Source organism: Falco cherrug, chromosome 1, assembly GCF_023634085.1.
Source record: "Falco cherrug isolate bFalChe1 chromosome 1, bFalChe1.pri, whole genome shotgun sequence".
In the NCBI taxonomy this organism is placed as follows: domain Eukaryota; kingdom Metazoa; phylum Chordata; class Aves; order Falconiformes; family Falconidae; genus Falco; species Falco cherrug.
This window is the reverse complement of record NC_073697.1, coordinates 99,039,311-99,052,216: the sequence shown is the minus strand read 5'-3', so window position 1 is coordinate 99,052,216 and position 12,906 is coordinate 99,039,311. Positions and strand designations below refer to the sequence as shown.

The 12,906-nt window shown below is 45.5% G+C and overlaps 1 protein-coding gene across 1 annotated transcript in view; it reads right to left on the bottom strand.

The window, feature by feature from the left end:
- The window catches only part of SUSD2 (sushi domain containing 2), a 28,042-nt gene that overhangs the window by 2,575 nt on the left and 12,561 nt on the right, over positions 1 to 12,906 (bottom strand). The window contains 6 exon segments of the mRNA XM_027805942.2: positions 92 to 182; positions 5,319 to 5,501; positions 5,955 to 6,227; positions 7,307 to 7,555; positions 9,272 to 9,427; positions 10,943 to 11,086. Of these exon segments, the coding sequence (XP_027661743.2) occupies positions 92 to 182; positions 5,319 to 5,501; positions 5,955 to 6,227; positions 7,307 to 7,555; positions 9,272 to 9,427; positions 10,943 to 11,086 (1,096 nt within the window).

Genomic DNA, 12,906 nt, shown 5'->3' with positions numbered 1-12,906 from the left:
CTTTGTCATTGAGCAAAATGATTAAAAAGGTCATAACACTTGCTGTTTCTATAGCAGGTTCATTTCTGTTTTCAGTTCCACGGAGTCTTACCTCTCCTTTCTACATAAGACAGTCAGACGTGCCAGGACTCCAAGACCAACTATTCCAAATACACAGCCAAGAAGAATTACTTGATTGATATCTGAAAAACAGAGACCGACCACAAAAAAACCCCAAAAAACAACAAAAAAAAAAAACCCAAACAACCAAACATAAACAACAGGGAAGACATTGATACATTTCTTCATATCTGTTCAAATGTAGTCAGACATGACAATTTCTGAAAGTGCACATATAGTGTTAACTTTACAGTTCTTTGTGGAACAAGCTGGTACAGAGTAGGAAGTCATGTAATTCCTACATTTGACAGGGCAGGTGGCTGCAAAAGCTGTTCTAACACAAAGGAAGGATAGCTAGTGGTTAATATATGGTCAACACCATGAATGTACAGTATTTATGTGGAACTGCCAATCCCAACAACTGACAGTTTTTCAATCCTTTTTCCATACGGTTTGATTGCTTTAAAAATCACCCCTATTTTGCCATTAAAATTTTGAAGCTGCCTCTGCTGCTTGATGCTCTGTGTGAAAGAGAGCAAAAGTTACTGTTCTGGTGTGGGTACAGTGAACTGCATCAGACAGGGTGAACGCGCTAAAAGTGTCAATTTAATTCTGTGACTGCGTGATAAGGACATGATGAAAGAGAGAAAGAAACCAGATATGAAATAATTTTTGAATAACAGATCTCCTCTTCTCATCTTATTCTGCTAGGGAGCTGCAGGTCACCGGTTCCACCCCTTTCCTGCTGATGCAGCACAGTGCTAGCAGGACACTGCATGGCTGCGGTCTGCCGAGTGACCAGAACCCACCACTGGCCTCGGTAGTTTGGCCCAGTGGTGAATTGCCTCTATCGTGAAATCTTTGTATTTAATTTATAATCTCAGGTTATATTTCTTGATTTTAATATGTTTTGCAGCCAGGCTCCTGGAAACAATAGACAGACAACAATTCCATAATAAGGCAACCTAATGTTTTTTGGCATCCTCATCTGAAAAAAAAGCGCAAAAGACTAACGATATTTCTAACAACTTTCCAAAAAGAACTGTATTTACCCAGAGCCTGAACCTGGAAAATGAAACCTAAAAGTGAGAAAGGAGGGGAGGGGAAAAAAACACCAAAAAAACCCAAACGAAAGACAGACAAAACCAAATTGCACTTAGCACCACCAAATTATTGTCTGTCACAAATAGGCTACATCTACAACTATTGCTAAGATTTTATAATTTTTAGCTGCATTTTACTTCTGATTTTACTAGATTCTCCTTTTTGCTTTTGCTGGATGGTTTCTTTTTTCTTCTTCTGTGTGATATTCTGTGAAGGGAGGTTGCTGTGGTACTGGCAAGACTTGCAGTGGGATTGTAATTAGAAGCATAGCAAAATAATTATTAGCAGAGGATTTCCATGGAAACTTTAATTCAAGGAAGCAAAACTCAAAAGCAACAATATGCAGGCCCAACAGCATAATTTGTATTTGAAATTTCAACTACAGAAATGGATTTTGCAAAATAACTGGTGTTCAATTTTCTTGTTTCCGCCTCTCTTCCTATGCAGTTTTCCTAGTCCTCATGCCTTTAACTGTTCCAGCTTTTGAAAAACAGAAGCATATAGCAATTAAAAAACTTTGGTGATTGCATTTGAGCTTGATTTTGATGTGCCACAAAACGGCAGCAAGTAATGGGCACAGCACCATAAAGAAGTACCCCTGGAAGCTGAGGATCGCCGAGGGCTGGGCCCTGTGCTCCTGACCAGCATGAAAGAAATCATTTGAAAAAGCGTGTTTTAATAGTTCATGCTGGAAGTAAAAATGTGACCACTAATCACAGTGGCTAGGTCAGTGGTCACCCACTCAGGCGCCCAGAAATTTGGAAGTGCCGTCCATTAATTTTGCCTGCATTTTCCTGGCGTGGGGAAGGCCACCCGCCACCGGGCTGGGTAAGACGGGCACTGGTGGAACAGCAGCGTGTTGCTGCGTAAAGCGGAAAACTGAGGCAAAGTGACCTCAGTGACAATGGTTTGACAGCACGAAGACCTTTCCTGTACTTATGCTGAATTCAGAATCAACGCAACTAAAACTGGCACTGGATTCCAACCATGGCTTAGACCAGAGGCCGAAATGTGGAAAGCAAGTAGGAGCTACCAATGCTATAAAAACACTCAAGGTTTTAGACGTGAGAGGAACTTTGGGCTGTTTTGCCTGTCTTCTCTGGAGACACTTGGACCTGTCAATAAAATAACGTTCTCAGACACAGACTGATATCCAGCAGCATATCTCATGATGCTAAAGGAGGAACAAGGCTAGGAATGAATGCCATTATTAGGGCAAAGCAGTAAAAAAAAAATATTAATGAAGAACTGTGTATGCAATTGGTGTTTTACATTGTCTCTCAGTTGTCACTGTTGTCAGTACCCTGCTGCGACAGGCAGCATTGCCATACTCCAGCCTCCTGAGGCTGATCAGAATCATAATTTTTGGCTCACATTAAAAATGAGCCCCAACCGCAAATATCAAATAGTAAGGAAGGTCTTTGTTACAATCAGATCAATAAAATTATTTCACACCTTGTGGGTCTTTGTCATCTGTCAGGAAACCATGTGCTAGAAAACATTGCGGGTTTTGTTTGCTTCTCTGTAAAGCTGCGGCACGTCTCCATCATTCTGAACGTAGTCAGTCCCTGCGTATCTTCCAGCTCCTTCCCTCGGATCTCTCCGGGCTGGCTGTTTGCCCCCCTTTCTCTAGTGTAAATGTCAGCATCCGGTTTGCTTATTGAGACTGACTGGCTCCTGTCCAGTATGTGTGCGGTTGATGGCAGCAATGGAAAAATGTTCTTAGCTTTCAGCTTGGCAAAACTGTTTGCCACTGACTTTTTAAGATCTGGCCTTACTCTGTAAAGATTTCGTTCCGACAGACGATCTATTATTACTGTGAACTATGAAGCGTGCTAAATTATCTGCTAGACTGCTGAATCTCTCCTATTTTCAACAGTTAACTAAAGTACTCCATATGCACTGGCCTGTCATATTAAACAGAAATGTTTTGGGATACCTCTCCTTTCACTCTTTCAAAAATAGCATCACTACTGCGATTGGCCCCTGTGAGCACCATCACTTGCGTATTGATTACACGCAATGGCTGGTCGAAGAAAATGTTCCATAAACGTTCACTGATCTATCTAAAACTAAACGAAATTCCCCATTTTCTATGTGCAAAGGTTCAATAATCATTTTTTATGCTGAAGTCCACAGGCTGCTGCCCACATTCACTAAGGTTCATCTCACAAATACCACTAAACGTGCAGAACTGCGACGGACATGCACACCGATGGGTGCACGGCTGCCGAGGCTGGTGCAATGTGTCAGCCGGCCAAGAATTCACCGCTGGGGTGTTGTGCACTTTCCACATTTGTTTGGGGCAAGCCCCGAATGGAGAATCTGTTGATATGAGTTATTTGATGAGTGCTTTCGGGAACAATTGACTCAGCGTTAGAAGTGCTTCAACATGCCGTGTGGCCGTGCCTGGCCCTGGCGCTTTGAAACATTGCCATCTTGCGGGCGTTTGCAGCGTACGTGGCGTGTGAACAAAACTAAGTTGAAGCTGTTAGAAAATATTGGGCAGTTTCCTGTAAATTTTTGAGACAGCCTACTACAGTAAACTGCTACTACATCCAACTACAGTCCCAGGCTAATTGATCTTATAATAGCACTGACGAAAAAGGGGTAATAGATTTGTGTTATTTATACCAAATACTATTACATCACTCACAGCAATTTTACTGCTGCAGAATACTACTGTTCTGAGATAACATCATCCTTTAAAACAAAAGAGTGGAAGACTTGCGGAAGCGCAGGCTGTGTCTGCTCCCGAATCACAGGACGGCTGAGCTGGGAGGTCTCGTCCAACTCCCCCGCGCCAGCTGGGCCACCCAGAGCCGGCTGCCCAGCACCGTGTCCCGACACCTTTGGAGCATCCCCAGGGAAGGAGACTCTGCAGCCTCTCTGGGCAACCAGTGCCACTGCTCACAGTAAAAAGGTGTTGTTTGGGGTTCAGAGGGAACCTGCTGTCTCAGTTTGTGGCCATTGCCCTGGGCACCACTGGGAAGAGCCTGGCTCCTGTCCTCTGCACCCTCCCTTCAGGTACTTGTACATAAGATCTGCTCATACGCCCCCCCACAGCCCCAGCCTTCTCTTCTCCAGCCTGAACCGTCCCAGCTCCCTCAGCCTTTCCTCGCAGGGCAGACGCACCAGTCCCCCATCACCTGCGTGGCCTGAGCTGGACTCCCTCCAGCATGTCCACGTCCCTCTTGTGCTGAGGAAGGCAGTGCTGGACACAGTACTGCCAGCGTGCCCTCAGCGGTGCTGAGCAGAGGGGAAGGACCACCACCCTCCGCCTGCCGGCAATACTTTGCCTCATGCAGCCTGGACACCACAAACCCTCTTTGCTGCAAGGGCATGTTGCTGGCTCGTGTTCAACTAGGTGCAAAGTCTTCTGCACAGTTTCTCTTAAGGCACTCATTTTATAATGTGTGATTTTATAACCCTCTGATGGCTCAGGCTGGATATACATTTGCTCCAGTTAGTTGCAAAGAGTTAAAACTGTATTAACGATGGCAGAATGAAGGATGACAATACATGCTTGGGGGTTGTACCATCATTTATACTTGAAAAACAGCTCAAATGATGGGAATACTAAGGGATTTCAGTAATCTGCAGTTCTCTGTGTGTATGCGTGTATGCTTAGATTACGTATTTCTAAAGCTGCTAAAAGAATATTACATATACTTAAGAAAATTACATGAAAATAATGCTGTAAATTAGGATTCTTTTTGTAGCCTTTGTATTTTTGCGTTAGGAATCATTTTTAGCTAAGTAGTACACTTTCCTGTTTTTCTAAGACTGAGTTTGAAAGTTGTTCCAAGTCACCCACTCAAGAAGCGTGCCTACCCATTCCTTTCAGCCAAACCTAGGGAAAGGGAAGCATGTAGCCCTAAACCCTTAGAAAGAGTAGATATATGAAATTAAAAAAAATCCCAAACCACCATAAACCACCTGTTACTTAGATCTGGATATTAGTCTTTCCAGAAACCCAGGGATCTCATTGCCCAATGTCTTCCTAAGTAAGAGAAGTTGTTTTTATCAAGGGCCATCATTGTATACTGAGATTGCCTTGTTTGTAATCATGATTTTTTGAATGTCGATTTGTAACACTTAAAAAGCAAACAGACCTGTTTGCAGGACACAGCTGGGGGTGTCTCCAGACCAGGTCCCTGTCACTTGGCAAATTCTTTCCTTTGGCCCAGTGAGTTCATAGCCCTGGTCGCAGATGAAACTGATGGTTGAGCCCAGCAGGTATTTAGTTCCGTTCTTCCGTCCGTTGGCTGGATGATCCAGCCAGCCACAAGAGATCACTAGTGAAAGAGACATGTCTGGTTAATGCACTTTGGATTTGGACCAGCAAATCTCCATCACAATGATTCAATTCAACAACAATTCAAATGGCATTTTAGTGGCAACTCATGGGAAGACAAAGATTTTTAGGTTAACTGAAAGACAATACTTTCTGATTTTTTTTAATTCCTCATTTTTAGGTTTGAGGAAGATGGGTGAAGGCATAGAAAAGATAGAAAGATAAGGGTTCTACACAGTGGGCTAGTAGTAGAAGAAATGGAAAGAAATTTATTTTCTGTGTGCCTACGTATCCTACCAGTGCAGATTTTTCCTAGTACAAGGACAATTCCTCCTGAGAAGAGTGTTTACAGGTGCATGAACCCACAATTGAGCAAAGCCTCCTTGAACAGTGTTAACTAGATGCCCTGTAGAAAGAACGGCAGGGATGGATGCTTTGTGGAATGTTGTATCACCTGGCTTTAGATTTTCTACCCGCAGCTTGTGACTTTGATGAGCTAGTCTTGTGGAACTTCCCACTTGAAGGCTTCTTGTTGTTAGGACATCGAATCTGCAGAAGGGGTCAGAGCCACAGACCAGGACCATCTCCTTCACCAGGGGATCGGCAGGGTCTTCATAAGGAAAGAACACGGGCAGAAAGGAAGCATTGTGCTTTTCCCCATAAAAGAAATTGTTCAGTAGGAACTCCGTGTCGTAAGTAAAGAGAGAAGTTCCATTTTCAACAGCCCCTTGGGAGACAGAGGAAGAAAAAGAGAGAGATTCAGATGTAATATTGCCTACAAAGCTCCACCATCTTCTGCTACTAATCCAAGCACTTATTGATGTAAATGTAGCTAGAACTGGAAGAGAACTACTAAGCCCTACAGCTTCCTTCTGGCTCAAGATTATTTTCCTTTTCACAAGCGGCCTAGTGTTTGATGAATTACCTAAAATTAGATCCAAATAATTGTGTAGCTATGATTTCACACAAATATGGTTTCAGATGCCTGATGGTGAAATGATGACAGTGAAGTACCTCAGACAGAGCTAGCTAAACCAGATTACAAGCAACACAAATCCTGATCCTCCATGTCTCTACATTTGTCATGTCTGTGGCCCTGCTTTTTGTTTTCACTCTGCTAAATCAGAAACTCCCTGCAAGTAGGAGCAGTGAGACTTTTCAGTATGGTCTGAACCCTGGAGTACAGCTACACTGTGCTCGATACAGAGACCGACTGGTAGCCAGAGGGTATTTTGCATCATGTTTCTGGCCCGTCTCCTAACCTGATGTCAGCAGGAATGCTGACCAGTCCAGCGCTGCAGGCTAGATACAGCAGCCGAATCATTCTCATTAAATGAAAGCAGATATTCTTTTACACACACCCCCACCCCTCTTTTTTAAAGGGACAATTATTAAATTGCCATTTCATAAATGATTTTTAAAATTGTCAGCATGGTACTGGATGGAAACATTGCTAATATTCTGGAAAAAGACAGCTGACCTTGTCTATCGCTATACTTCTGTAACACTTCAGTCTGGCGATGCTGTGTTAAGCTGGCTATAGTAGATGGAATTCTCAAAGTGCAAACTGTGAAATATGAGCTCTGACTCTTGAAGGAACAAAGTGCAGGATGCTCCATCACGCTTCTGCCTTCAATCATTTGGCTAGGTATGTTACCCACATGGGTAGAGGGCATACTTCTCTTACTCCCTTCTCTTCCCCCTAGTATAGGCTGCTTAGCACAGACTTCATTTGCTAGTCTGTAAACCACAAGCTGTTTTGAATTTGCAAAGAAAAAGTAATAACGGACCAGTGGAATGACTTACAGTTTGCTCCAAACTCAAACAGCTCCTGGGGATTTGCATGAGCTGACAAGGTGGTTTTATTCTTGAAGGTATACTCATCCTCTGTGTGGCCATTCATCACCCCAAACAGACCCTGAGTGTGATTCATAAACTTCTCTGGGAGCAAAACTGTCACGGTCAGAAATCCTCCGCTTCCCCTTATTTCCACTCCAGACCCAGAAGAGAACATCACTGTGATGTTCTGGTCAGGTGTAGAATGGAGGAAGAGACCTGTAACGACAAGAGGAGGAGAACAAAGCAGACAATCATCCACCACGAGCAGGTTGGTGTGTCATCAGCGTTAACCGTGTCCCAAAAAGCTTTTCCTCCCTCCCACGCTAGGCTGTGTTCTGGGAAGCACGTGAAGGGAGGTCCCGCCTTCGCACCTACAGCTGTGGTAAGAGGGCTGCTGCAGAGTAGCAGCAAAAAAAGCTCCACAGCTGGTACCAGCTGCAGTGTCTTCTGCCAGCATCCGGAGCAGCAGCCTTAGGGTATGAGATGGGAGCTGGAAGCACCACTCTCAGTGCTCACAGGTTTCCTCTGCTTCTTGGCTGCCTTGTAAACACCTCCCTAATACGGCTGCTCCTCCCAGCCCCATCACTGTCCTTTCATATTATTTTTTTTCCTTCCTGCATCTCTCTGCTCCTGCAGCTCCTTGTCGACGTGGCCTTCCCCCTTCCTTCTGCTCTTCATTATATTTCCCGGCCATTTGAGGAATACTAATTGCCAGCCACAGAAAACTTCCTCTGCTGAACACGAGGCTTACTGTTAAAATTCCAGTGATGTTTAGAGTATCCGTCAAATTATTATAAAGGCTAATCAAATGATCACACCCCTGGAAGAAAAAAAGACAACTTTTCATAGCCTTTTCAGCAGAAGAATAGAGAAATAACAACTGACAAACTCAGAGAGCTCCTGGTAGGTGAATGTGAAATTCAGTTATATTTTAGTCTATATTTTGGTTATATTTCACTATATTTCACTTTGCTTGGTCGGTTTCATTGCATTAGGAGCAGTAAGCTGAAAGCAGAATGTGGAGTAAAGTTTTTCATTCCATTTCACCCTCCATGGATGGGATGAGAGGGAAAACCATTGCTCTACAAGCCCCTGAAAGAGGACACAGAAGACGTGGGCATTGAAGCCATCTCTTAAGACACTTCGCTGTCATTGCCAGGATCGCGTGCCATCCCTTCACGATCCTCTTACACCCCAGAAAGTTCAGGCAAGCACCAGGTGCTGGTACAGGTTGTCATTTATGTTGTGGACATTCTGGGAGAGGAGCATGTGCCGCAGTCCAGCCGACTGGCAGATCAGATGCCTCTGCCTCCTCCTGGGGACAGCAGAGGTGCTGCCAGCTCCAGCTGGGCACCCGCCAAGCCATCGAGAAGCAGGAAGGTTGCAGGTTCTGGGAGCCATGACCCCCTGCTGCACCTCTCTGTGGGAGCACAGACGGCAGGCACAGCGTGCTTCTCTGCAGCACCGTGATCCGTGGCTGTTTGGAAGGAGATGTGTAGCCCGTACTCCTGCTGGCTGTACTCCTGCCCATACGGTAGCTGCAATCAGTCTCACAGGCCAGAGAAATCCGTGCACTGGGCTCGTATGAACACAGGGCGAGGTAGGCAAACGGGGTGGAAGCCCATTCTTCCCCATGCTCTCTGTTTTATTTCTTTCACCGAGGCCCACGCCAGCTGCGCATTGCCACGATTCTGCCTCAATTGGGCAGCAACTGAAGAAAGTAATGTAATAATAAAATCAAGTGAAATGACCTGGGACATTGCCTGTCCTTCGTTTTACTCCTTACATCATAATTTCTGGAGTGACCTGCAGCCTGTTTAGCAGAAGGACACTGAAAAGAGCACTGATATGCACACATGTGGAGATATTTTTAACTGTTCATGGGCTCCATCAGAATAAAAAAAGCTTACAAGGCTGATATTTGTAACTAACCTTTCAGGTCCATCCAACTTTGCTCAGAGAAGCTGATGATCTTCTGGTTCAACAGGACCTCCAGAGTTAAATCCTGTGCGTAGCGTACCTCAATCACGTCTGAGTTGTTCTCCCGCATGGCCACCGCAGACAAGCCTGTCACCTGAGCCCCAGATCCTTCCAAATAAAAAACAACCCCCCAAAATACCCAACGTGATATAAAGGAAATATGGAGGGTTATAATGATACAGGTGGGGAAAAAAACCCAACCCCAGACCAACTCAGATATTTCCTAAAAATAATTAAATATGATTATTTATATTGGAGGAAATTGCTAAGCATGTAAGTCACATAAAACCCACAGTATAAGTCTCTTACCAGTATGGTATATTGAAAGCAGACTGTTTAATGCTAAAAAAGTCTGGAAATTCTAAGTTACTGATCCCAATGGCTGTGGCTAAGCTGTAAGACCAGCTGATCTCCTTGCACATTCAGTCCTGTGAGTAAGGCCGGGGAAAATGAAAGGTAATTGCAGAGAGGGCATGACAGAAAAAGGAAACAGAGTGAACAAAAGTTTAAGAAACTAATTTTTGGAATGAACTACTCAGTGACACATGCCACTCCTACCACAAACACAGTAAAATCTATCAAGAGCAAAATATTTCCATGAAAATCTCCATCCTATGCAATGCGGTGTTCAGTGTGAGCATTCACGTCTATATGGGTCCTGAAACACATGGACAACTTTTAGTCCATTCTTATAATTCTACCAGAGTACCAAATCCTCAAAGCACACCCTGAGGCCAGACGCAGTATTCTTTCCTGAGGCAAGCCTGCTGGTTTATGCCCCATAAAATAGCACTAGATACAGGAAAAGCACGAACAAAAGTATCTGACGTAAGACTTTTCAGGGTGTCATGAGAAGCATGATCCCAGTCTGCTGTGTCATACTCTATTTCCCCCCATTTTAAAATGCAGGTGTATGACAGCCTCCTTACAGGCTGGTTTGCAATCTGCCCATCCAAATAATGTAGGCCACTGGTGTCTCCAGAGAGTTTCTTCTGCCCCAAGCCAAAAGACCAGGACAATCAAGTCCCTAGAAGAAAAAAAAATGTTCCCCTCAACCAACTTCTCACCAGATGTTCTGTACTTTCCTGCTGGCTTGAGGTGCTCAGAAAGAATTTTTTCCCCATCCAAAGTTTTTCTCAGCTCCTTCTGGGACATTTTTGCTCAGTCAACACATGCATGCATATACACCTAACACAAAAAGAAAATAAAGCAGGGCACACACTTACCTGCTTTCTATTAATTTTCAGCTACACCACTATGAAAATGCATCAGCCGCGGGCTGTGCCTGTTGGCTGATTCCTAGAACTGACCTTACGCTTCCTTACAGGTGGGAACAGGCATGGAGAGAAATGAGAATTGTCTTCTTGAGCTCTTAAACACAACAGAAAACCTTACTCTTGCCTTTGTCATAGCCAATAAAACTAGCAAATAGTCTTTGATTAGGAAGTTACCTTTTTCCTGACCATTTAGTCTGCCTTCTGATTGGCTTCAAAATGTTAACCTTTCACAAACGGCCGAGAAAGGACAAGACCAGAAGAGAGAGGAGGAACGCTGCAAAGTGCAGATCAAGCAACCTCAGAAGCGATTTATTTGCCATCACTGCTTCCTCCCTTAGCAGCTCACCATTGGGCAGGCGTGCCTGCTCTGTCCTCCCCTGCACTCTTAGGGACGTGAGGTCAGACTCCACCAACGTGTATTCTCCTTGGCCTTTGAAGGTGAAGTTCAGACCATCAAATGTGAAGAAGTGAGGATCCCCCAAAGCAGATGCTGTTTTTAAAAGCAAAAAGAGAAATAAGACCAAACAAAGACTACAACCCATTACTCTTCTTCTTAGGCTCACAAGAAAAAAAGAATTCATCGTGGTGATCCGAAGAATGGCCTTTTAACAAAGGGAAAAACGCAAGGCTGATCTGTGGTAAATGTCACATGAAGAACGGCCATGACAGCCTTGCAGAGCAGTGTGGGAACAGTGAGGAATGGCCTTCCCGTCACTCTCCTCGGCATTGGCCAGCGCTTGGGGCTGCCCTGCCGCAGGGTTATTTATTTATTATTAAATGCAGGCTGTTAGGGGCAGCAGTGCTCACCCGGCAGACCCGCTACCAGGGCCCTCACCGGCAGGCCCCAGGCCTGATGTGCAGGCGTGCAATGTATGGAAGGTTCTGGACACCGACACAGCAGCAGCTCACCAGGGCACTTCCACATGCAGCTGAAGTGACAGTCAGGGAAATGGGATGGGGCTTTGAAGTCTCTCCTGGCCAGAACAAAGACTGAGGGCAGCAGTCCTCAGCCCCAGAGCCCCCCTGGGCTTCAGTAGCTATCTGTCCTGGTTTCAGCTGGGACAGAGTTCATTCTCTTTTCAGTAGCTGGTGCACGCTGGCAGCTTTGGTTGCTGCTGGGAGTGTTTACAGTCATTCAAGGACTTTTCAGTTTCTCAGGCCCTGCCAGCGGGAAGGCTGGAAGGGCACGGGGAGCTGGGAGGGGACACAGCCGGGACAGCTGACCCCAACTGGCCAAAGGGATATCCATACCATATGGCATCGTGCTCAGCATATAAAGCTGGGGGAAGAAGAAGGAAGGGGAGGGACGTTATGGCATTTGCCTTCCCAAGGCACCGTTGCAGCCTGATGCCTACGACGTCTGTAACCAAGCATGATGCAGCATAAGAACATTTGAGAATCTTTTTACAAGACCACATGCTTTACATCCCTCATTGACGTGTCTTTGCTTCCAAGAGGCATGTTGTAGTCTTTCTTTCCCGTAGTGGAACTGTCAGTGCCCTGAGCGCTCACAGGCCCTAACTGCACTGAGCAGTCTCACACCAGCGTCTCCATCTCCTACACAGCCCTGGCCGTGCCTGGCTGTGAGCCCTGACCTGCACACAGACCCATGACTGACCTTCTGGCTTCTCGTTGGGCATGCCCTGTCACTACAGACGTGCCTGACAATCACAGGGCTGTGTCTCACCCTGGTTACCATCACTGGACCAGATCTTTGACCTTGTCCAGCAGACTGACTTCTCAGCTTTCCTTTGGACCTGCCTGGTCACCACAAACTCATCTGGAGATCTGGACTCTCAACTGACTGCTGCTGCCATCACCATGTCCACTCTGCTCACCTCGTTTGGGACTGGGGGACTGGGCCACGGGCTGCCCAGGACCTTGTCCTTCCAACCTTGTTATCACACTTGGCTCCCAGCTCCCTATTCCTTTGTTGCTTCCAGATAGGAAAATTTAGTAGGGGAAATCTGGGAAGACTTCCACTCCCTGCTATTGCTAGTCCTGGGAGAGCCTCATGTTGTGCCACATCACGTCCTAGCTACCTCCTTCAGTGCCTTCTGCAGTTTTCTGCTTTTTGCCTGAAGCAAACTGCTGCTTCTTTGCACCTTTCTTTGTGGGAGGCCACAATCCTGCTGGACACCTCAACACCCCAGCAGCACAGAAGGCAGCAAGACATGCAGCAGCAAGAGATATGGCAAGACCTGAGGAGCACTTAAAAGCAAGGGGCAGGGACAATAGACACACTTGTAGACGTCAAAACCTCCACATTTGATATCAGTGGCATTTTTCTGCACGACAACTTTTCTAGTA